At 35.9% G+C, this 25460-nt stretch overlaps 1 protein-coding gene across 1 annotated transcript; it reads left to right on the forward strand.

Annotated features, from left to right (window-relative positions):
- Positions 1-18452: 18452 nt before the first annotated feature.
- Positions 18453-22728, forward strand: LOC100373113 (uncharacterized). Its single transcript, XM_006815717.3, has 2 exons — positions 18453-18725; positions 21234-22728. The coding sequence occupies exons 1-2, from the start codon at positions 18583-18585 to the stop codon at positions 22246-22248; spliced, it is 1158 nt and encodes a 385-aa protein (XP_006815780.2). The 5' UTR covers positions 18453-18582; the 3' UTR covers positions 22249-22728.
- Positions 22729-25460: the final 2732 nt, after the last annotated feature.

A 25460-nucleotide genomic window follows, 5' to 3' on the forward strand; every position in this document is an offset into this window, starting at 1 on the left:
CTTTTGTTTACTACTTAGCGGCTGTGTACCTGTGAGTTTATTCTGTGTGTTAATGAATGTTCTAATCTTGGTGTTTTTCCAGTGATTTCTCTTGGTGCAATCCAAATACAGTAGGTGTGTCTTGTTTACCTGAGATTTGCAAGAGTTTGAGCTGGCCAACATGTTAGTTTTTTTCATATGGTTGATTACTGGCATGTTGATTTCCCATTTTTGAGCCATATTTTCAACTTTCTTCGTCATTTTCATATAGCAATCTCGTCATATGTTAACATTGTCTATGGAAATTCAATTAGTGGAATGAGCCCTAAAGCTTGCATGCGTGATTCTTTTTTTTTTTTTTAAACCTTGTATATTGTATGTAAGTACCGTTGAGGGCAGTATATAAGTAACTACAAAAAAATGGCTGGAAATAGTCTACATTCAACTTTTAGTTGTATAACAATAATGTGCTCGGATGGTTGCAGTGTGATGTATATCAGGATTAACATCACTCAGAGCCCTATACCTATTTTCAATAATGATTACTTGTTAGCGATTCTGCAGATAGGATTTTATACTATAGTCTAAGAAAGAAAACATTGTTAGCTAAATTTTCTGAAAGATGCTTTTTTCGCTGCTTGGCCGTCTTGAAAATAGTTATTGACGTGCTAGCGGCACATTTCTGACATGTTTTCAGATGAGTACCCCCCCCCCCACCCCCCACCCCGCCTCTCTGGTTTTGACACTGGCTCGCATTGAGTGCTGCAGGCTTGTATACTGTGAACCGCCGGCGTGTTGTATTGCGCCCCTTCTGTTCATTTTGGTTGTCCTTCCTGTTTTTATTGATTTGAACTGAGTACATGTAAAACAAACCCAAGAGAAAACAAGTAAATGACATCGAATACTGGTATATGTCATGATAAATACTATGTATGTTAAATCAAACTTAGATATGCCGGGTATATTGTATAAGCCATGCCTCGGTGACTATAAAACAACCCCTCAAGAAATACACGCATCCATAACCGCCCAAGTAATCAAAACCGAAAAAGAGCAGTTTTGCTGATTAACATACAAAACAATTGGACATGCCTCAGATACTAGCAAAACCATTATTTTAGGCTCTATGGACATAATAAGCACGAAACATCAAATCTGCAAACTTCCAATTGGCGAGTTCTCGTGATCAACAGGAAAGTTATTCGTTCGCCCACAGTAATAATAATTTATTAACACTTACACATTCCCCGGAGGGATTGGCAATGGTTACAAAAGTTTAAGATGGAATAAAGGTTACAAAAAAGTAAATAAATAAAATATAATAATAAAACAAACTAAGCTAATACATTACAGATAATAACAAGTATAAAATTATGATACTATAATAGGTAGAAAACAAAACTTAAGTTGTGAAAGAAGATTGTCACTGGGGTTGCTGTCGTATTTCAAAACGCTTTGTTAGGTACCTTGCTACGGGGAGTGTTAGGCCACTGTTGTTTAGCAAGGCTATGAATTGTGTCTTTGGTGGCAAATTTTTAATGTTTTGGATTTTGGTTTTTGCCATTTCGAATAGGACATTTCTTTCGGGGGTATATCTTTTACATGACATAATGAGGTGATACTAATATTCTACTTCATGTTGATCACAAAGGTTGCATAATCTATTAGCAAGGGGTATTCCTTTGTGTCTGCCAGTCTCAATTTTCAAGTTATGGTCACTGAGGAGGTGATATTGATAGAGTGCAATGGCTGTAGGTGACCATAGGTGAATGGGACAATGGGTTGATACTAACGACTCTCTCGGATTCGTGGCGGATTCCGCGCATTCGCCACATGGAAGAGGGTGCGTACCAGATGTGTACATCTAATGGCGTTGAAGGAGCATTAAACTAGTGTTCAGCACATTGACAAACACTTAATGCCATTATCCCTGCGATTCTTGACCATCAGCTTTTTGAATGATTTATTATTGTAACCTATATCTGTGCAGTCATGGTGTCAGCGAGTCAGTAACCCAGAATCATACAACACATCTCATCTTTTTGTTTGCTAACTTCGTGAATTTGAACAAATACATGCAAAAAAATCGCTGCGGGTTATTATTGTCATCAATCACAAACAAAACACAAACATCAATATAAATCCTACCTCAATACATCATATTTGTTTAATAGTGTGAACACTACAGGTTACATTGGTAATTACACATTTGAAGTGCCGCATGTCACAAAAATATATGGCGTTGTACCGTAGTGCACCGTCAGATGGTGTCATCCCATAACGGCTAGGACGGTTAGATCACGCATTCTCTTTTATGTCGTATTTTTAACACATAATACTCCATGACTATCTTGATGATATAGTCACACCAAAATGAAACATATAAGTATATCATTTTTTAAATTAGATAATTAATGTTGTGATTAGTAATTATTGTCAATAAACACACGTTTTGAACAACGAACTTTAGTAGCCAGTAGAATAAGTGATTTAACGGTTGCGTGGAACAATTACTGTTGACTCAACTTTGTGAGCAATTTTGTTGACCAGAAATGGATTCAGATAAATTATCAAATTATACAAAATCGTGCCAATCGTAATCTGTCTGGTTTTTCTTTACTACTTTTGCAGTATATACAATGCACATATGATTACTCTGCAAGGTAGCTTTATAATGACAACAAATAGACATACTCAATAACGATACCCAAACACATCGTGCAATTTGTGAGGGTCGCAGCTGGTGTTGAGGTCCCGACTTGATGACTCGTCAATGTTCTTTCAGTCAGTGCTTTGATAAAGATGTCAATCGTTTCCATGGCAATATATTCTGTCACTCGGCCTAAAATTGTTTGTCAGATCATTCATAATTGTATCGGAATGGGATTAGGACGTGTCTGTGTGATCGGTCATGTCGTATACCAGCTTACCTACGTAGTTGAGTTGTCAGCCGTCCCATGACGCGAACGCGTGATCGCATTGAGCTCTTGACCCTGATGTAAAAAAAAATCGATTTCATCATTTAGGACTATACATATATACACAACCCATCACGCATGTTGTATTACAGAATCGCATAATTATATGCTTTGCAACTTAGAAAGCTCGAGTTTTATTTAAAATGTTTTCAAATTTTCAGTAAACATATAACAGAACCATGACTCGAGCTCATCCTCGTGGCACATGTCGGATGACTGACGCGCGCGTAGCAACATCGCGTTGCCTGGCACCCATAGCAAGAAAGCTAATTATTTTCGTAACTTTAGCAATATATCTTCATCCAACACCGACAGTCACTGTTATTTTAAGTTCTTTTATCCCGCTAATGAATTACTGATGAGAATGAAATGATACACAACTCTTCATCCGATTTTATAGCAACTGGTCGGGGCTGGTGTGCCAGCAAAGCTGTATCAGTGTAGATTTTTAAAATGCGTTGTTAGTGCAGTGTGCTTAGTAGAAGTAGACAACGCCGCGGTGATCGCACATAAACTAGGAACAAGAGGACTAAAACAAACCGCGATCCACACTCCACAGAAATTTGGCCAGTTACGATGAACATCAAGTTACGTAACGTTGGAAAAAAACACGTTGGATATATTCGATCTATTATCATTCTAGAAACAACTGTCACAAATGAAACACATTTAATAATTCATGCTATTAAACGCGACGGCGTTGTGTAATCTAAACAACCATGTCGACGATGGCTATACCACGTGGTTCATATATGCTATCTGATTGATACTGAGCGTGATGTTCTATAGTAAGAAATAAAATGGCCGACAGTTGCAGTTAGTTTGCTAGGCAATAATGATGACACCCACATCCAACTTTGAAACGGACTCTCACTGAACCGTGACACAAAATATGTCGTGTCTATCGGCGAAATTGATAGAATGTGCACATTCATTGGATATGTGGCCATTCACGGTATATGCGACAGTGTATTACTGTTGCTGTTCACATGTCACAACGCAGTATGAGAGTGCCGTACACGAACAACACCAGAATTCGTTATTTAGAACCCGATTTATATAACGCACCTAAACATGTATCGCATGCTGTATTTTTAAGAATCATTATAATTAAAATCTATTTGAATATTTGCTGTTTGAACGATCTTAAACTGGTCTAAAATTGACAGTGTGTACTTTTTTTTATCTAAAACAGATGAAAAAAAAATGAAAGTAAATACCTCGCTATCACAAGGTATTATATATGAATCAACAATCGGGCCGGGCGCATGTAACAATTTAACGAATTCGTTTCAATTTGTTTTTAACTATTATGTTTGAGGCCAGAGGGGTGCGAATAACGAAATCTGAAACAAGTGTCAGCCAGGAGACTTAATTTTAGTCCTGATGAATATATATATTTATATTGTATTGTTTTCTGAATTATGCTCAAGTCTTAGCAACACTTGCGTATATAAACACGTATTTTGCAATTCTAAAATTACCCTTCAGAAAAAACATATACATTGTATAGAAAGTTTGGCCATGTAGAATGGGTGACGTTAGTTTCGACCTCGTTCATAAATTAACATAATAATTAGCAAATCTCGTTAGTTATTGTGTCAAACTGAATAGAACGAATATTCGAGTAAAACGCCTGACTCTCTAGTGATGGAGTACATGAGTGCGATGGTCTGATAGTCATCTAAAAACTTCTCCAAATATTATCGCAGAGAAAAGCTACCATACAAATATTGTTAATCCTGTTAGCTAGTAGGGAAACGTAATTTTTACATCAAATTAGAACACAATTTAATCCTTCCGTCTTAAAATTTTGTTTCCGCAATCTCTTTTATCCGAATCAAATTGATTTTGCGCCACCTGACACCATGGGATACCATTTCTGACGCTCTCCACCGCGACTCGTCAACGACGTCATTTCATGCATATGCATGAACCAACCGTCAATCAACTTGATGCGGCGTCAACTTTCACAATTCGCGCACGCCCAGTTTTGTAAATTGTTGGCATGTACGCATGCGTAACATACCCGAGGTTACAAAAAAAATAATCTGTATCCAGAATAAAACCTTGCTGGTTTCTGAATTAAGATTTTGTTATGACTAATTCAAGGTGATTCAGGTCGGCCCTGAGTAACATGTGTAAAGTCAAATTCGCTAATATTTAAATTTTTGTTTTCCTAATCCAACTGTATTCAATTTCGTTGCAAATTTTGAGCGGATTTTTTTGTGTGTGGAAATTTAAACTTCACCAATACTAAGGATTTGTTTTAAATATGATGAGTATGTAACGCAACTCGTCATACCACGGACAAAGGCATGAGGAAATACCGACAGGTGGAAAGTTTTACTTTCAAATCAGGAGAGCTTCATAGTAAAAAACAGTAATGATAAATGTATTGGTAAAACGTGTACTTCATCGAATTACTAAAATTCATATTACTTACCAATGTGAGTGGAGGGGCAACATTTTATTGAGTCCGGGAAATGGAGCTTTGTCTGATTCAGTTCAGTCGACCAGACATAGTAATTACCACTAAACTACATAAGTTATACACATACCACAGCGAAAGAGAATCGCAGCGACCATAGTGAATGCGCTGGCATGCATATTAACATAGCCCAGTTCATTGAGCCAAGTCATTATGGACGCAGATTAAAACAACTAGATTCAAATTGTTGATAATTAAGTGAAAACAAATACGTACAGGTGTAATACGTATACTGTATCGAATTCATTGTATCCCCCCCCCCCGTGTACATTTCCAAATTATATCAACATTCGCGTTGACGCTATGATCGCACGATTCTGTTTTAAAACTTGATGTGTGTAATTTAACTGACACCAGGGTTTTCGTGACGATGAAGTCCATTATATGTATACATACCATACCGTATTTAAAGAACGTACTAATTCTCTATACTACACATAAATTTCCAATATTTTTTTTCTCGACGAACAAATCTCACACCAATAGTGTGTGGGGAATAATGTGGTATCGTAATCAGTGCAACTTTAACATTGTGACGTCATTGCCTTTCATAACGTGGCGTGTGCGTTGGAGCGGGAAATGTGGTAGAAATAAATCTCCAGTAAACTAAGATATGATCATTTTGTCCTATTACTCTTAAACGTAATTTACAAAACTTATATTTTGTAACTGTGAGTGACAGGGCATATTTTTAAAATGTGCAACTTTTAAACTTTTTCGGGTAATAATTTAGAACTACAACCGTGACCCAGCTTACACCTATACACAAGTTAACGTCCATTTGCCACTAAGATATGTTGTTAAAATACATAATCATTTGGAAAAAAAAATATTGCATCAAAATTTAATTTAGCGGCATTAATGTGCCATGGCCATATAATGTATGAACTGCCAGTAAACCCGGAAGGCGTGAAAACAAACACCAAATCCTCTTATGTTGCACGGTCACGAATAAATACCGGCTGTTGCGCTAAAATCGCCGAGCTACCTTTGAACCGCACTGTAACTGCCAGGATATACTACATCCTTCAAACGTATCGTCATTACCGACATTTTGCACTTCCTTGTTCTTACAAGCTTTATCGATCCTCGATTTATGTGGCTTCATCCCGGGCCAAGCTGGACGACCAGCGACACCAAGTAGAGAAAAGGCGCATAGCAGCACACTATACCAATTGCACATTGTGATGATTTTAAACATTCGCGTAAATTAAAATATATTTAATTAAAAGATATATTGTTTTTGATTAAATTCATCAATGTTCGTTTTTTTTTTATCTCCATTATTATATACACACTGTCCAATTAGGTTCAAACTTGGTAGAAATACTTGTCGTATTCGTGCACACTCAGGCTCAAGGACAGTTGATCTACGTTATAAACAAATGCGAAAAGACTAACTTTTAGTTAGTTCCAACATAGGGTCTATGGTTCCAACTAGGTTGGAAAACATGTTTTGGGGATATTTGTATAGATTTACTTCACTCGTACAGGAAATGTTGAATACCATTCATAACATTATTAATCTCTTTTAAAAGAAAAAAAAATAGAATAAATTAATTAATACAGTAAGTTAGTTAGCTACAGTGAGTGCCAGCTCAGTGACAACCATGGTAGGTACTTCCATGGTAATAACTGAGTACTAGTAAATCACTGAATCATATGCGTAGGAATTCAGGCTACATTTGGTTGTTTTTATTATTAGGGAGACACTATTCATGCTGTGATACCGTAACATATACCAACACTGTGCCACACATGCAGGAAGTGACCCCGTGCTATTGTATTATCAATTAATGCAGCACTTTCATGACTTTTGTAATCGTCTTAATGCCAAACGAGTATGATATGTTTTCATTGTTGAAGTAGTAGTTAGTTGACAATCTGTCATTCAGTCGACACACGAGAGTTTACTTTGCGGATTAAGCACTGACTTTCTTTCTTGTATATCTCGTCATGGACGTACGTAGCACGTTCGTGCTCCAGGCTTGTTTTCACTCTTTGTAATCTGCGCGTGGGTCAATTGGCAAATGTCGGTTTTATATAAGCTTGAGTCCGTTGCCATTTATGTGTTAATATAAGTGTTATTTATTTATTTATTTATTTATTTATTTATTTATTTATTTATTTATTTATTTATTTATTTATTTATTTATTTATTTATTTATTTATTTATTTATTTATTTATTTATTTATTTATTTATTTATTTATTTATTTATTTATTTATTTATTTATTTATTTATTTATTTATTTATTTATTTGTTTTGACGCTATGATCTCACGATTCTGTTTTAATACTTGGTGTGTGTATTTAAGTTGACATCAGGGAGTTCGTGTCGGTGAAGTCCGTTATATGTATATACGGTATTTAAACGATTTTTGGCGAAAAACTATTTATAAAACAGATAACATTTTGAAAGCATTTATGATAGAAGCAAAAATCTGAAATTCATCTACATGCACTAACATTTGTTAGTCAATGGTTACAAAAAGCTAAGTATTTACAATAACCATAAAGGTGTATCAGAATTGTCGTGGTATCAAATTAAATGAACTTCATTTCAATACATTCTAACCAGTCTATGAAGAGATGATGTGGAAAGTGGCTGAAGTTAAATAGCGTCATGATAAAAACAAAAATACGTGACTTTTACTTGTTTTTTCTTCTTCTTACATTGAACGATGGTCATATGCATCTCAATGTTTTCTTTAACCGACATTTAACCATTGTTATGAATAGAATGTTTCATCGGATTTCAATAAATTGTTTTAGACTTTAAACTCTAGTGTTATTAAAATTTCCGTAACGGAATGTGTTCACACCCTTTATATATATAACAACTTTGCGTATCGCAAACTGGACAAAAAGGTAAGCATAAATCACTCGGATGTGACACAATTATGAAAAGGAAAGTATAAATCGTATGGAGGTGACGTCATCTTGAATTGGTAAGTAGAAATCACTTGGAGATGACGCCATCTTGAACAGGGCAAAATGTCCCACTTTTTACATATAATACTATAATATTATCCCTGAGTGGTCCCAACAATAAGAGAGATAATATTATATCTGAGTGGTCCCAACAACAAGAGAAATAATAGTACCCGTGAATGGTCCCAACAACAAGGGGAGAAATATTATCCTCCAGTGGTCCCACGAAAAGAAAACAAATATTAACCCTGAGATAATATAATCCCTTAGTGGCCTCAACATTAAGGGGATAATGTTATCCCTGATTGGTCCAAACAACAAGGGAGATAATATTAGCCATTAGTGACCCAACGTCAAGGGAGATAATGTTATCCCCGAGTAGTCCAAACAACAAGGGAGATAATATTAACCCTTAGTGACCCAACGTCAAGGGAGATAATGTTATCCCTGAGTGGTCCCAACAACAAGGGAGATAATATTAAACCTTAGTGACCCAACGTCAAGGGAGATAATGTTATCCCTGAGTGGTCCCAACAACAAGGGAGATAATATTAAACCTTAGTGGCCCAACGTCAAGGGAGATAATGTTATCCCTGAGTGGTCCAAACAACAAGGGAGATAATATTAACCCTTAGTGACCCAACGTCAAGGGAGATAATGTTATCCCTGAGTGGTCCCAACAACAAGGGAGATAATATTAAACCTTAGTGGCCCAACGTCAAGGGAGATAATATTATCCCCGAGTAGTCCAAACAACAAGAAAGATAATATTATCCATGACTTGTCTCTGGAACGAAGAAGCTAATAGTATCCCTCAGTGGTCACAAGAAAATAAAATAAAAAGATAATATTAACCCTTAGTGGCCCAACGTCAAGGGAGATAATATTATCCCTGATTGGTCCAAACAACAAGAAAGATAATATTATCCCTGAGTTGTCTCTGGAACGAAGAAGCTAATAGTATCCCTCAGTGGTCACAAGAAAATAAAATAAAGAGATAACATTAACCCTTAGTGGCCCAACGTCAAGGGAGATAATATTATCCCTGAGTGGTTCCAACAACATGAAAGATGATATTATGTCTGAGTTGTCTCTGGAACGAAGGAGATAATATTATCCCTGAGTGGCCCCAAAAAAGAAGAGATAACTTATCCTTTAGTGGCCAAACATCAAGGGAGATAGTATTATCCCTGAGTGGTTCCAACAACAAGCGAAATAATATTATTCTTGAGTTGTCTCTGAAACAAAAAGACAATTGCTTCCCTCAGTGGTCCCAAGAAAATAATATTAACCCTGAGTGGCGCCCAAAAAGAAGAGATACTATTATCCTTTAGTGACCCCAACAGCAGGGAAGATAATATTATTCATGAACGGTCACAATAATACTATCCCTGAGTTGTCTCAAGAATGTCCCAGTAACAGCGATAATAATACGAGTTATCTAGGGATTTTAAAAATGTTGGTAATTTTGGTCAAAATGCGCTGATTGAATTATTTATATTTTACACAAAATGTTCATGTTATACGCATATGAATACACATCATTGGGCTTAGATTGTTAAATTCGAAAAAAAACATGCACTACTCCCTAAAGCGAAATCCACAAATTACTAAATCACTTGGAAATGACGTCATTTTGCGTTCTTCGTGTTTTGAAGCAAACGTAGTCAATCCAATAAAGTTGTATTTCCAGCGAGACGTAGTTACAAAGCTTTTCAATTTGTCTTTACTTTACCGAAAATCAATGGAAACATGACCTACTTCACCGTTTAGTATTGCTTTTACCACGTTAAATCCCGCCATGCATTGCTGTTTCGTATTAAACAAAACCCAATACGTGACGTTCGAAGTACGTGACGTTCGAAGCTCGCTCACAGCATGGAAGGTACTAACGTTACTACCTTCCATGCTCACACGAATCATTAAATGATTATGTAATGCTCAATTTGAAAACAATATTCACAGGAAGCTTCTGATCGAAATATCCAGTAAATAACGTTACTATTGAATTTGAAATGTGGTACACATATGTTAGTATGCCACGTAATTCGAACCCAGCATGGTCAACTGTTTCAATAGAAACGACTCTATCATTCGCCTCTAAAATTCTTAAAATTAAGATTTACTATTCAAAAATGTTCAATTACTAATCTGCATGTGAATACAAGTGCATCATTCATGGTCTACATATGCATATGAAAACAACTGTGATTGTTACTGGTATGCATATGAAAACAACCGTGATTGTTACTGGTATGCATATGAAAACAACTGTGATTGTTGCTGGTATGCATATGAAAAAACGTGATTGTTACTGGTATGCATATGAAAACAACTGTGATTGTTACTGGTATACATATGAAAACAACCGTGATTGTTACTGGTATGCATATGAAAACAACTGTGATTGTGGCTGGTATGCATATGAAAAAACGTGATTGTTACTGGTATGCATATGAAAACAACTGTGATTGTTACTGGTATGCATATGAAAACAACTGTGATTGTTACTGGTATGCATATGAAAACAACCGTGATTGTTACTGGTATGCATATGAAAACAACTGTGATTGTTGCTGGTATGCATATGAAAAAACGTGATTGTTACTGGTATGCATATGAAAAAACGTGATTGTTACTGGTATGTATATGAAAAAACGTGATTGTTACTGGTATGCATATGAAAAAACGTGATTGTTACTGGTATGCATCTGAAAAAACGTGATTGTTACTGGTATGCATATGAAAACAACCGTGATTGTTACTGGTATGCATATGAAAAAACGTGATTGTTACTGGTATGCATATGAAAAAACGTGATTGTTACTGATATGCATATGAAAACAACCGTGATTGTTACTGGTATGCATATGAAAACAACTGTGATTGTTGCTGGTATGCATATGAAAAAACGTGATTGTTACTGGTATGCATATGAAAAAACGTGATTGTTACTGGTATGCATATGAAAAAACGTGATTGTTACTGGTATTCATATGAAAAAACGTGATTGTTACTGGTATGCATATGAAAAAACGTGATTGTTACTGGTATGCATATGAAAAAACGTGATTGTTACTGGTATGCATATGAAAAAACGTGATTGTTACTGGTATTCATATGAAAAAACGTGATTATTACTGGTATTCATGTGAAAACACGTGGTTGTTACTGGTATGCATGTGAAAAAACGTGATTGTTACTGGTATGCATGTGAAAAAACGTGATTGTTACTGGTATGCATATGAAAAAAACGTGATAGTTACTGGTATGCATATGAAAAAACGTGATTGTTACTGGTATGCATATGAAAAAACGTGATTGTTACTGGTATTCATATGAAAAAACGTGATTGTTACTGGTATGCATATGAAAAAACGTGATTGTTACTGGTATGCATATGAAAAAACGTGATTGTTACTGGTATGCATATGAAAAAACGTGATTGTTACTGGTATTCATATGAAAAAACGTGATTATTACTGGTATTCATGTGAAAACACGTGGTTGTTACTGGTATGCATGTGAAAAAACGTGATTGTTACTGGTATGCATGTGAAAAAACGTGATTGTTACTGGTATGCATATGAAAAAAACGTGATAGTTACTGGTATGCATATGAAAAAACGTGATTGTTACTGGTATGCATATGAAAAACGTGATTGTTACTGGTATGCATATGAATAAACGTGATTGTTACTGGTATTCATATGAAAAAAACGTGATTGTTACTGGTATGCACATGAAAAAACGTGATTGTTACTGTATGCATATGAAAAAACGTGATTGTTACTGGTATTCATATGAAAAAACGTGATTGTTACTGGTATGCATATGAAAAAACGTGATTGTTACTGTATGCATATGAAAAAACGTGATTGTTACTGGAATTCATATGAAAAAACGTGATTGTTACTGGTATTCATATGAAAAAACGTGATTGTTACTGATATTCATATGAAAAAACGTGATTGTTACTGGTATTCATATGAAAAAACGTGATTGTTACTGGTATGCATATGAAAACACGTGATTGTTACTGGTATGCATATGAAAAAACGTGATTGTTACTGGTATGCATATGAAAAAACGTGATTGTTACTATTATGCATATGAAAAAACGTGATTGTTACTGGTATGCATATGGAAAAACGTGATTGTTACTGGTATTCATATGAAAAAACGTGATTGTTACTGATATTCATATGAAAAAACGTGATTGTTACTGGTATGCATATGAAAAAACGTGATTGTTACTGATATTCATATAAAAAACGTGATTGATACTGGTATTCGTATAAAAAACGTGATTGTTACTGGTATGCATATGAAAAAACGTGATTGTTACTGGTATGCATATGAAAAAACGTGATTGTTACTGGTATGCATATGAAAAACGTGATTGTTACTGGTATGCATATGAAAAAACGTGATTGTTACTGGTATGCATATGACAAAATGTGATTGTTACTGGTATGCATATGAAAAAACGTGATTGTTACTGGTATTCATAAGAAAAAACGTGATTGTTGCTGGTATTCATATGAAAAAACGTGATTGTTACTGGTATTCATATGAAAAAACGTGATTGTTACTGGTATTCATATGAAAAAACGTGATTGTTACTGGTATGCATATGAAAAACGTGATTGTTACTGGTATTCATATGAAAAAACGTGATTGTTACTGGTATGCATATGAAAAAACGTGATTGTTACTGGTATTCATATGAAAAAACGTGATTGTTACTGGTATGCATATGAAAAAACGTGATTGTTACTGGTATGCATATGAAAAAAACGTGATTGTTACTGGTATGCATATGAAAAACGCGATTGTTACTGGTATGCATATGAATAAACGTGATTTTTACTGGTATGCATATGACAAAATGTGATTGTTACTGGTATGCATATGAAAAAACGTGATTGTTACTGGTATTCATATGAAAAAACGTGATTGTTACTGGTATGCATATGAAAAAACGTGATTGTTACTGGTATGCATATGAAAAAACGTGATTGTTACTGGTATTCATATGAAAAAACGTGATTGTTACTGGTATGCATATGAAAAAACGTGATTGTTACTGGTATGCATATAAAAAACGTGATTGTTACTGGTATGCATATGAAAAAACGTGATTGTTACTGGTATGAATATGAAAAAACGTGATTGTTACTGGTATTCATATGAAAAACGTGATTGTTACTGGTATGCATATGAAAAAACGTGATTGTTACTGGTATTCATATGAAAAAACGTGATTGTTACTGGTATTCATATGAAAAAAACGTGATTGTTACTGGTATGCATATGAAAAAACGTGATTGTTACTGGTATTCATATGAAAAAACGTGATTGTTACTGGTATGCATATGAAAAAAACGTGATTGTTACTGGTATTCATATGAAAAAACGTGATTGTTACTGGTATGCATATGAAAAAACGTGATTGTTACTGGTATGCATATGAAAAAACGTGATTGTTACTGGTATTCATATGAAAAAAACGTGATTGTTACTGGTATGCATATGAAAAAACGTGATTGTTACTGGTATTCATATGAAAAACGTGATTGTTACTGGTATGCATATGAAAAAACGTGATTGTTACTGGTATGCATATGAAAAAACGTGATTGTTACTGGTATGCATATGAAAAAACGTGATTGTTACTGGTAGTCATATGAAAAAACGTGATTGTTACTGGTATGCATATGAAAAAACGTGATTGTTACTGGTAGTCATATGAAATAACGTGATTGTTACTGGTATTCATATGAAAACACGTGATTGTTACTGGTATTCATATGAAAAATCGTGATTGTTACTGGTATGTATATGAAAAAACGTGATTGTTACTGGTATGTATATGAAAAAACGTGATTGTTACTGGTATGCATATGAAAAACCGTGATTGTTACTGGTATGCATATGAAAAAACGTGATTGTTACTGGTATTCATATGAAAAAACGTGATTGTTACTGGTATGCATATGAAAAAACGTGATTGTTACTGGTAGTCATATGAAAAAAACGTGATTGTTACTGGTATGCATATGAAAAAACGTGATTGTTACTGGTATTCATATGAAAAAACGTGATTGTTACTGGTATGCATATGAAAAAACGTGATTGTTACTGGTATTCATATGAAAAAACGTGATTGTTACTGGTATGCATATGAAAAAACGTGATTGTTACTGGTATGCATATGAAAAAACGTGATTGTTACTGGTATGCATATGAAAAAACGTGATTGTTACTGGTATTCATATGAAAAAAACGTGATTGTTACTGGTATGCATATGAAAAAACGTGATTGTTACTGGTATTCATATGAAAAACGTGATTGTTACTGGTATGCATATGAAAAAACGTGATTGTTACTGGTATTCATATGAAAAAACGTGATTGTTACTGGTATTGATATGAAAAAACGTGATTGTTACTGGTATGCATATGAAAAAACGTGATTGTTACTGGTATGCATATGAAAAAACGTGATTGTTACTGGTATTCATATGAAAAACGTGATTGTTACTGGTATGCATATGAAAAAACGTGATTGTTACTGGTATTCGTATGAAAAAACGTGATTGTTACTGGTATTCATATGAAAAAACGTGATTGTTACTGGTATTCGTATGAAAAAACGTGATTGTTACTGGTATGCATATAAAAAACGTGATTGTTACTGGTATTCATATGAAAAAACGTGATTGTTACTGGTATTCATATGAAAAAAACGTGATTGTTACTGGTATGCATATGAAAAAAACGTGATTGTTACTGGTATTCATATGAAAAAACGTGATTGTTACTGGTATGCATATGAAAAAAACGTGATTGTTACTGGTATTCATATGAAAAAACGTGATTGTTACTGGTATGCATATGAAAAAACGTGATTGTTACTGGTATGCATATGAAAAAACGTGATTGTTACTGGTATGCATATGAAAAAACGTGATTGTTACTGGTATTCATCTGAAAAAACGTGATTGTTACTGGTATTCATATGAAAACACGTGATTGTTACTGGTATGCATATGAAAAAACGTGATTGTTACTGGTATGCATATGAAAAAACGTGATTGTTACTGGTAGTCATATGAAAAAACGTGATTGTTACTGGTATTCATATGAAATAACGTGATTGTTACTGGTATTCATATGAAAACACGTGATTGTTACTGGTATTCATATGAAAAATCGTGATTGTTACTGGTATGTATATGAAAAAACGTGATTGTTACTGGTATGTATATGAAAAAACGTGATTGTTACTGGTATGCATATGAAAAACCGTGATTGTTACTGGTATGCATATGAAAAAACGTGATTGTTACTGGTATTCATATGAAAAAACGTGATTGTTACTGGTATGCATATGAAAAAACGTGATTGTTACTGGTAGTCATATGAAAAAAACGTGATTGTTACTGGTATGCATATGAAAAAACGTGATTGTTACTGGTATTCATATGAAAAAACGTGATTGTTACTGGTATGCATATGAAAAAACGTGATTGTTACTGGTATTCATATGAAAAAACGTGATTGTTACTGGTATGCATATGAAAAAACGTGATTGTTACTGGTATGCATATGAAAAAACGTGATTGTTACTGGTATGCATATGAAAAAACGTGATTGTTACTGGTATTCATATGAAAAAAACGTGATTGTTACTGGTATGCATATGAAAAAACGTGATTGTTACTGGTATTCATATGAAAAACGTGATTGTTACTGGTATGCATATGAAAAAACGTGATTGTTACTGGTATTCATATGAAAAAACGTGATTGTTACTGGTATTCATATGAAAAACGTGATTGTTACTGGTATGCATATGAAAAAACGTGATTGTTACTGGTATTCGTATGAAAAAACGTGATTGTTACTGGTATTCATATGAAAAAACGTGATTGTTACTGGTATTCGTATGAAAAAACGTGATTGTTACTGGTATGCATATAAAAAACGTGATTGTTACTGGTATTCATATGAAAAAACGTGATTGTTACTGGTATGCATATGAAAAAAAACGTGATTGTTACTGGTATTCATATGAAAAAACGTGATTGTTACTGGTATGCATATGAAAAAACGTGATTGTTACTGGTATGCATATGAAAAAACGTGATTGTTACTGGTATGCATATGAAAAAACGTGATTGTTACTGGTATTCATATGAAAAAACGTGATTGTTACTGGTATTCATATGAAAACACGTGATTGTTACTGGTATGCATATGAAAAAACGTGATTGTTACTGGTATGCATATGAAAAAAAACGTGATTGTTACTGGTAGTCATAAGAAAAAACGTGATTGTTACTGGTATTCATATGAAATAACGTGATTGTTACTGGTATTCATATGAAAACCCGTGATTGTTACTGGTATTCATATGAAAAAACGTGATTGTTACTGGTATTCATATGAAAAAACGTGATTGTTACTGGTATGTATATGAAAAAACGTGATTGTTACTGGTATGCATATGAAAAAACGTGATTGTTACTGGTATGCATATGAAAAAACGTGATTGTTACTGGTATTCATATGAAAAAACGTGATTGTTACTGGTATGCATATGAAAAAACGTGATTGTTACTGGTAGTCATATGAAAAAAACGTGATTGTTACTGGTATGCATATGAAAAAACGTGATTGTTACTGGTATTCATATGAAAACACGTGATTGTTACTGGTATTCATATGAAAAAACGTGATTGTTACTGGTATTCATATGTTAAAAGCCTTATAATACTGACAAATTTGCTTATATTTTCTTGAAAATTAGGTAGGTAATAACCCCCAACTTTTCACGTCACTTTTTTTACGTTATCTTACATAACTCACGAGTACAATTTATTACAAAATGAATGAATTGCGGGTATTTGCATTGATGAGTAGGCTTCTACGTACACACCAAATATGTTACTGCCACGCTATTATCAATACGACAAGAGAAGGGTCGCATCATGAGCCAAATTCCCCGACCCAAATTCAAATTGAACGAGACCGCAAGTCGATAACGTAACATATCAGATGTATCGGTAAAGAGCTTGAGGGGAAAGGGAAAAGAGCGGTATTACGATGATGTAACTGCATTTTATACGACCCGACCTGCAAACTGTGACAGACGGCGTACACGTACGTGTCAAAACATATATATATATATATCAAACGTGTACTACTAATATAAACTGGGGCGAGGAGAGAGGGAATTTCAAGAAGTACACAGAGTGAAAGGTTTCCCCAATAAAACCTACAGGAAAACCAATGAAAAAAAGAAAATAGAAGAAAGCAAAAAAGTCATTTCCCCCATCCAGAGTTTCTAATGGTCAAGCCCAATCAAGTTCCAAGTTGTTGATGGTACTGGCCCGTACATGAAGTGTTGAGATTCACATGCGTATGTGTATGATAGAGAAAGAAAGGGATTGTGGGAGCGAGAAAAAAAACAAAGAGAGAGAGAGAGAGAGAATCCCCGCGTCGACGAGTTATTTACATCATTCGTAATCACTTCAATCTGTTAACGGTTAACGTGTAGATAGATACATAAAATATGCATTATAGCGCCCTGGTGGGGGAGAATTTGACTGTAAACAATATATATTTCAATTAAGACACAGAGCACGTCACATCACATGGGTTGGTTGCGTAATTACAACGTTGACCAGGCACTACACATATGGGTTTGGTACGGCGTGGTGCGGAGGGAGCGAATATAGCTAATTTTTTAATAAAAATGTTTAAGCATGATGAGATTAAATTTGGAAGTATGTTGCACAGCTGCGTGGAGCATCCCGGCTAAGTATAAATTATTGCAGAGCACTGCCATATATGTACAAGGAGCCGCCAATGTGTTTTACTCAATAGCAGGCCGGCAGAGCCGTTGTGACGCTAGTCTGACGTCAAATATCAACATAATCTTCGACTGTGGGAGGAGACAGCGCGAATTTACAGCCAATCAGATCGAGCGTTTGCTGAACTGCACTGACAGGAAGGTAGGCGCATTCCGATACGGGCATTATCTTATGGGCTTTGGCTTACGCATTGAAACGTTCAACAGTAACTGCTGTTTGCTGCTTGCGTCCGCTTGTTCAACAACAACAAAAAACCCACACAAGGAGCAACGGAATATTTTCTCTTCTATTGGCTTCTCTGATTCTGTATTTCGAAAATGAGTGTGGGGGACACCCTCAAGACCCACTGGAAGAAGCTAGCTATCGTAGGCGCCGTTCTGGGCGTTGGAATTTGCGTGATTTTAGGGGTGACGTTGTCTGGTGATGTAGAAAAACCTGCGGATGCTGAAATCGCAGAGGGGTAAGCAAACATTTTAATTTGAAGTATGTATGATTTAACTGTTTGCGTCCTGAACAGATCGTATCCTCGTATCACATCCTTGTATCTATCAAGTGTGCCTCTCCTAACGACGCTGTTTATTAGTTTAAGTGAAGAGATTTGCAACCACCAACATGATTTGAAATGTGATTAATCTTTCTGAGTGGGTAATTTGATTTCTGGCATGTTATATATATTTTAATGTCAAACTTCTGACTCCTGACTACTACACGTACAGTCGGATTCAGTCACGTCAATTTTTCGAGTACGGTATTCTTTTATATACACATCCTCTTACCAATCGAGATCGAATATTGAGTCCTCCGCCTACCCGGGTAGGCGGAGAAGTGAGTGTACTTCATCAGAACATTTAAACTCGTGCCAATTATTGTGATTAAAATGCACGCCGGATCACGTTTGAATCAAGTTCGAGGCATCTTTGAATGTGACGGTTCGGGAATAATAATGACTAATATATTTAATAAAGGACATAGAAAACAAACTCTTGGCATATAAGTGTTGATGTATTAATATAGATCCACAAGTTACACTCGACTAAGTTATGTTTTGACACCGACAGTGCGACACAGTCATAAACGTCTTTACAAATTCGCTAAAATATACCAGTAACGTTACGCACTTGTGAATAATGGATTGTAACTGACAGTGATATTGAATAACCACTAAATTCGGTTAACACACATGTCATGACTGTAAGCATTAAACAGGCAGCGGTATGCTACGATCGTTTTACCTTGCAAACCAACTCTAACTAAATTGTTGGTAAACTAGTCATATTTTTAAGGAAATTCATAAGACGATATTGGTATATTGATTTTCGCTAATTCCAGTAATAAGAGGCTTATGGCGAAAACGTCATCGTGCCAGTTGCCACACTGTCAGTTCAAATTAGTTTTATTCTGGATCAGGGCTGCGGCATATTGTGGCGATCAACGATAACGTGTCACTGGAAAACACGCCAGCATGCGGTGTATTTAAATCACACAGAAGCGCCCTCACATGGTTATCATTGTCGTATCTTTTACGTCATTTCCTGTTCGCTGTGTGTTCTAGGAACCTAAGCGCTTTGCGTTTTAGTTTATTATATCATGGAAGGTATTAATTAATTATCCGTTAATACCTTCCATGATTATATAAAATAACATTCATTAATATGCCATAACTCCACTATGGTCTTCAATACGCCATGGCGGTAACCGTTCGCTGAGTTCACATATTTGCATCAGCTCTAATTTAGTTCGGATCAGCAATAATGATAAGGGGGTTCTTGGAACGGTTTCGTGTACCCCCGCAAATAATGAACCAATGTTAGTTATAATGTTAGAAATCTTATTATTTAGAAATTGAACGTCGCGTGATAACTCCAAAATTCTGACACAGACAGTGAATTTGAAGTTCATTCTTGTAAATACGCACTGTATGCGTAAAATCATTAAATAATATCAATAAAAATGCTAATGTTAGTCAAGGTAATGGCATAATATTAAAGACGTACATGATAACGATTCCCTCCGCAAACTACCGGGATTATGCAGCGAATATCCCCACCACACTCGTGCATGTCAAGTATCATTAGGGATTCGATAACACGAAGGACAACAGTGTTCAGTCCCACAGTGATTTCGATTGGTACTTCTAAACTGGGTATATTGCAGAATTGAAAAAGAGTGTGCTTTAAAAAAGGTCGTTCACTAAAAGGAGGCTTGTGCGTTCCAGAATTCTCAAGAAATGCGTAAGTGTGGAAAGCCGCAGAATTCTTGAATTCTGTGTTGCAAATCTCGCGTGATTTCGACGATCTCGTTTTGCTTCCGGGTTCGACGGAAATATCACGGAAACCCAGTAAAATGTTGCAAATTTTATATTTTGCGAGACTATCGTCGTTTCACAGTTCGGTAATAACAGCTTGCATGGTTCGTTTTTATATGCTAATAATATACGTGTGTAAGTTTGCGATATACAATCCCAGCACGTCCGTCGTCGGCGGAGCTGGTACTGTGCCAACATGTGAATGGAGTCTGTATTCGCACGACATTCTATTTTGAAAATAGGGTCCGTGGTCTATACACCCATCACTTCCGACTCCTTGGTTTGAATAACACAATCTCCGCGAAATAACGGACTCCACCGACACAAACTCCCTGATGTCAACTTAAATACACACACCAATTATTAAAACAGAATCGTGAGATCATAGCGTCAAAGCGAAGTTTAATATAATTTGGGTATGAAAACGGGGGACACAATTATGAATAAATAAATGTATAAAGGAATGAACAAACAAACAAATAAATAAATAAATAAATAAATAAATAAATAAATAAATAAATAAATAAATAAATAAATAAATAAATAAATAAATAAATAAATAAATAAATAAATAAATAAATAAATAAATAAATAAATAAATAAATAAATAAATAAATAAATAAACGACGACTGCTAATGTACATCTTCTGTTTGTTTCACCAGAGGCAGCGCTGGAGCACAGCATGGCGATGGAGGTCATGGTACCGCTGGCGCACAACAGGACGTTGTGTCAAATAACAACCCGTTTAAAGATGTTCCGCACATCGAGAAAGTGAAGGTCTTGACGACGAAGAGTAACTACCAATCTAACCTGTTCATGCAGTTAAAAGAAAATCCAGACATGGAAATAACGTATGATGAGAAAGAATACATTGTATACTTACTCAATTCAAACGCAGGAGGTCAGTTGTTGAAGAATTGTTTTGACAGAGCAGCTACCGAAGATCGAAACAGGCCATTCCTCGTTACCCCGACGGCTACTGCGAAACTTTACGAGGATGCCAGGGCGTCAAAAACGTTGCCTAACCGAGTTCTAATGGGCGAGAATCTTCTTGGAATTTGTGATATCGTAGCTCCCGCGAGTTGTTCTTACTTCACGATTTTGTCCGATCCAATTGAAAGAATCGTATCCACCTACGTCCAGGCGCTGAGTAGTGGTGTTCTACAGGAAGGAGAGAGCATCAAAAACTGGGCTTTCCGACAAAGGGACTACTTTCTGAATCAGCTACTTCAAACCGCTGAATCTTGCAGTGAGCCAAACGGTGATGGGGCTGCGGAAGTTGAAATTGCAATTCAGAGTCATCCGGACGAGTCCCTGGATGTCGCGTTGATAGGCATCACAGAGTGGTTCAAACTAGTGTGCAACAGCGCGGACATGACGGGATGTCTCAGAGCACTACAGTTGGCGTACGGATTGGACTTGTCGGTATGTATTGACGACTTCGCGGGACTGAAACCCGCTGGTAAGGACATGGACCCAGCACTCGCTCAGTTGTTAGAGGATCAAACCACTGACGGCGACTACAAAGGAAAAACCCCGTTGGAGAAACTCAAGAACAAACTGCAACAGGACGAGGAAATATCAGATGTCATGCATGCTGACTCACAGTGTTACCAAAAAGTTGTGCAAACGGCCAGGATTGAAGACGAAGAAGTCGACAAGAGGAGACGAAAATAAAAACCAAACCGCAAGTCGTGCAGTAGATAATGGGGTAGCAACATTATCTGAAAATAAGTTTTACCCGCCGACAGTTGTATTAACATCATATATCGATGAGGCACCCCAGCGGTTGCAATCACCCGTATCTGACATCTCTTCAATAGTCAGCTCCTTTCTGTTAATTATATTCTGGGTATATATAGGATCCTGGGGGCATAATGGAATCTTACTAAAAAATAAGTGAGACTTGCAAGTAGAGTCGGGTATCGGCTGGTGATGATAGGTGGTATATGTATATTGAAATTAGGGCAAATCACATTAATATGAGGTTATTACGAGGATACCGAAATGTATGCACGAAGACAGTACAGCGAAAGTATCGACTGACGCGCAGCGGAGGTCGATGCGACGGCGTACTGTCTGAGTGAGTACTGAGTGAGTATATCTTGTCCTCCCAAGGATACATCACGGGAATGCCGAAGTACAAAAAATTTAAAATAGATTGAGCGAACTTCTTTGTATGGGGTCCTGGGGGCTGCCATGTTTGTTTTTATTATTAGAGGACGCTTACGCGCGTATTCGTTCCGTATTTCGCATTTCCTAATATGGTAGGATGAAAATACAGAGCGCAATATCGCAATACCGTACGCTGTAACTTATAGCGTATGATATAATGTATATGGTTTGAATTAGCCTGTTATTTGTTCGTATGTTATTCACGAATACCGTGGAGGGTTCATTGTTAGGGTCGCCGTATAACATCACAATCAATGATTACGTTAAAAGCGGTGTTGGCATTGGTGGTGCTGGCAGTGGTGTAGGCAGTAGTCACGTGGTGAGAGGATATCGTTGATCAACTCAGATCTAGAGCAGCCTGCAAAATCACTCTTCGCTTGTTCAATTTGAAATTCAGATTTGTAGATAGTAGTTTCTGTTGAGGTGGTGGACGAGTTGGGTTGGAGTGGGGTGAATAGCACTAATTTAATAATTGTCTTATCCAATGTAGGATGTCGCGATGGCCGCCAGACCCAAGAATGCTTATCAATTCAATTGGTGAATGGATGTTGGTTATTGCATAGGGCAATTTGGCTTCATAGTACATCAGTTTTGGTGCGTAGGCAAAGATTGGTGGGGGCGGAGAAACGGGGTATTCCGGTGCTTGGATGGGTGAAGGGTTGAGTTTGATAAGAAAACTAAACGCTCGACGTAGACGTGTATTGAGAATCAAATATGTGACACCTCTGTGTAGCATGGGTGACAGAGCCTTATATAATCCTATATTTGACCTGCGATTGTACTTAAATTTACATAACATTTACTCTCGTTTTATTTATCTGTTTTCTCTGTATCTTACGTGTAGCATGTAACTGTACTCCTAATTTAATTTGATATGTCTCTTCCGTCCTGATTTCTTTCCCCTGTCAAGATTGCAACACTGTTTCTACTTTTTGATTGTCGCCGCGCAGCGTCGGACGAAATGATGTATGTAACGAGTAAGCATGAGACTGTCATTAACTTGAAAGTTCGGCTTAGCTGTTGTTAAAAAATGTTAGTCATATTATTTTTTGTGTTCTTACTGGTATATTTAAATATAGTTTGTTTAATAACTAACGATGCCTGGTGAAGGAACAGTTCTTTTCAACATAAAGACATATGTTGTCGAAATTGACGACGTTGTCCGGAAATCTCACATGAACCTGTGAACTCTTGACAATCTCGTTAGCATTTTTGTTTCAAACAACACATTTAGTTTTTCAGGGTAAAACATTATCTTACCGGAATATCAAAGCCTGAATATTTCAATCGTACCATGTAGACGACGGGAAGCATTGTTGCAGGAAATTATAAAAAAAATGTGCATTTGCAATTTAATCACTCAAATTAGTAACATATAACATAGAGTAGAATCGGGGAATTCTATTTGGGGTTGCGAGCAATACAGATCAAGGCATGTTGTGGGAAGCAATTTTAAACCCTGTAAATTTTAAATAAAATTGTAATTTGTAACATAATATTTAGTGTAAACTATGTGTATATACGCATTTGAACCATTATATGGAAATAATTTATTTTGTCATAGAAATATTGTAATATTTAACATGGACGGGAATGTATAATAAACTTATTGAAATTTGTCGGTGACTGGAATGGACGTTATTGGTGATTTCTTACATTGGTTTATGCTTATTTTTTCTTCTCTCAAAGATAGTATGTATTTTCTTTTGGGTGATAGAATAAAGCATGGGATAAAATCGGGTATTTTCTCCTTATAGCTTTCAATTGTATGCTTGTATAACGAGTCAGGACAGGACTGAACTAAAATGATTTAACTCGTATGTTTCACACGGGGGTAATACGTCTCGTAAATCAACATGTTTGTAAAATACGGATTGCAGAACTAAATACCTAAACGCTGTTACCGTGTTCATAGCATACGAGTCTGTAAATCCGCCAGCGTTGCTACAATTTTGATAATAATGTTCTTGCTTGGGAAAGTGTATTTTCTTTTCAAGTACACGTGCGTGCAATGTTGTTTGACTGGATTACGTCAGGGACGATGCAAGCTCACCGTAAACAGCTCATGTTTACTCATATTTGCACAAAGCCACTACACATTTACAGAATTTCACGGTACTATATGTCAAACATTTACCGGCACACACCGCGTAAAACAATCTCGCACAATGGTATAATAATGGCGGTACACCTTCCAGGTTTGCAGCTACCTTGGTCTATTTTTTTTTTTTTTACAAATAAACACTAAAAAAAATAAGCACAAATACAAAAACATTATTCTAAATAATTTCAAAAAAAAAAAAAATATGTGTTCGGGAATGCGGTTATTTAATTATTCTTCTCATGTGTAAACATTTTCGTATATTGATGCATGGACTACCATGATTGATGGTATCGGTGACAAAAACACAAATTTACTGAAATTCACGATTGCGAGGTTTTCATGACAGCAATGTGTTGTACAATACGGGTAACATACAGTTTCGTGTACGGTAACCACGTATTGCCGTTAAAACATAACTTAATTTTAAAATATCGTTGTATTACAATGTAGTATATTAACGATGTTAACACCTAAAATATATACGTCCATTCGCTTCGCTTGAACAGTGTAATGATAATTCAAGGCCAAATGAATCTCGCACCATATTGATAATGAAATACAATGGCGTGTGGCGAAAGCCAAATATGAGCAGTCGCAATGCACACTGGGT

This window comes from Saccoglossus kowalevskii, chromosome 9, assembly GCF_978046115.1.
Source record: "Saccoglossus kowalevskii chromosome 9, keSacKowa6.1, whole genome shotgun sequence".
Lineage (NCBI taxonomy): Eukaryota > Metazoa > Hemichordata > Enteropneusta > Harrimaniidae > Saccoglossus > Saccoglossus kowalevskii.

What these genes read in the sequence shown, in the direction of transcription:
- LOC100373113 (XM_006815717.3), top strand. Translation starts at nt 18,583, where the DNA reads ATGAGTGTGGGGGACACCCTCAAGACCCACTGGAAGAAGCTAGCTATC. An exon ending in GATGCTGAAATCGCAGAGGG is followed by an intron (nt 18,726 to 21,233) that starts GTAAGCAAACAT and finishes TTGTTTCACCAG; the next exon opens with AGGCAGCGCTGGAGCACAGC.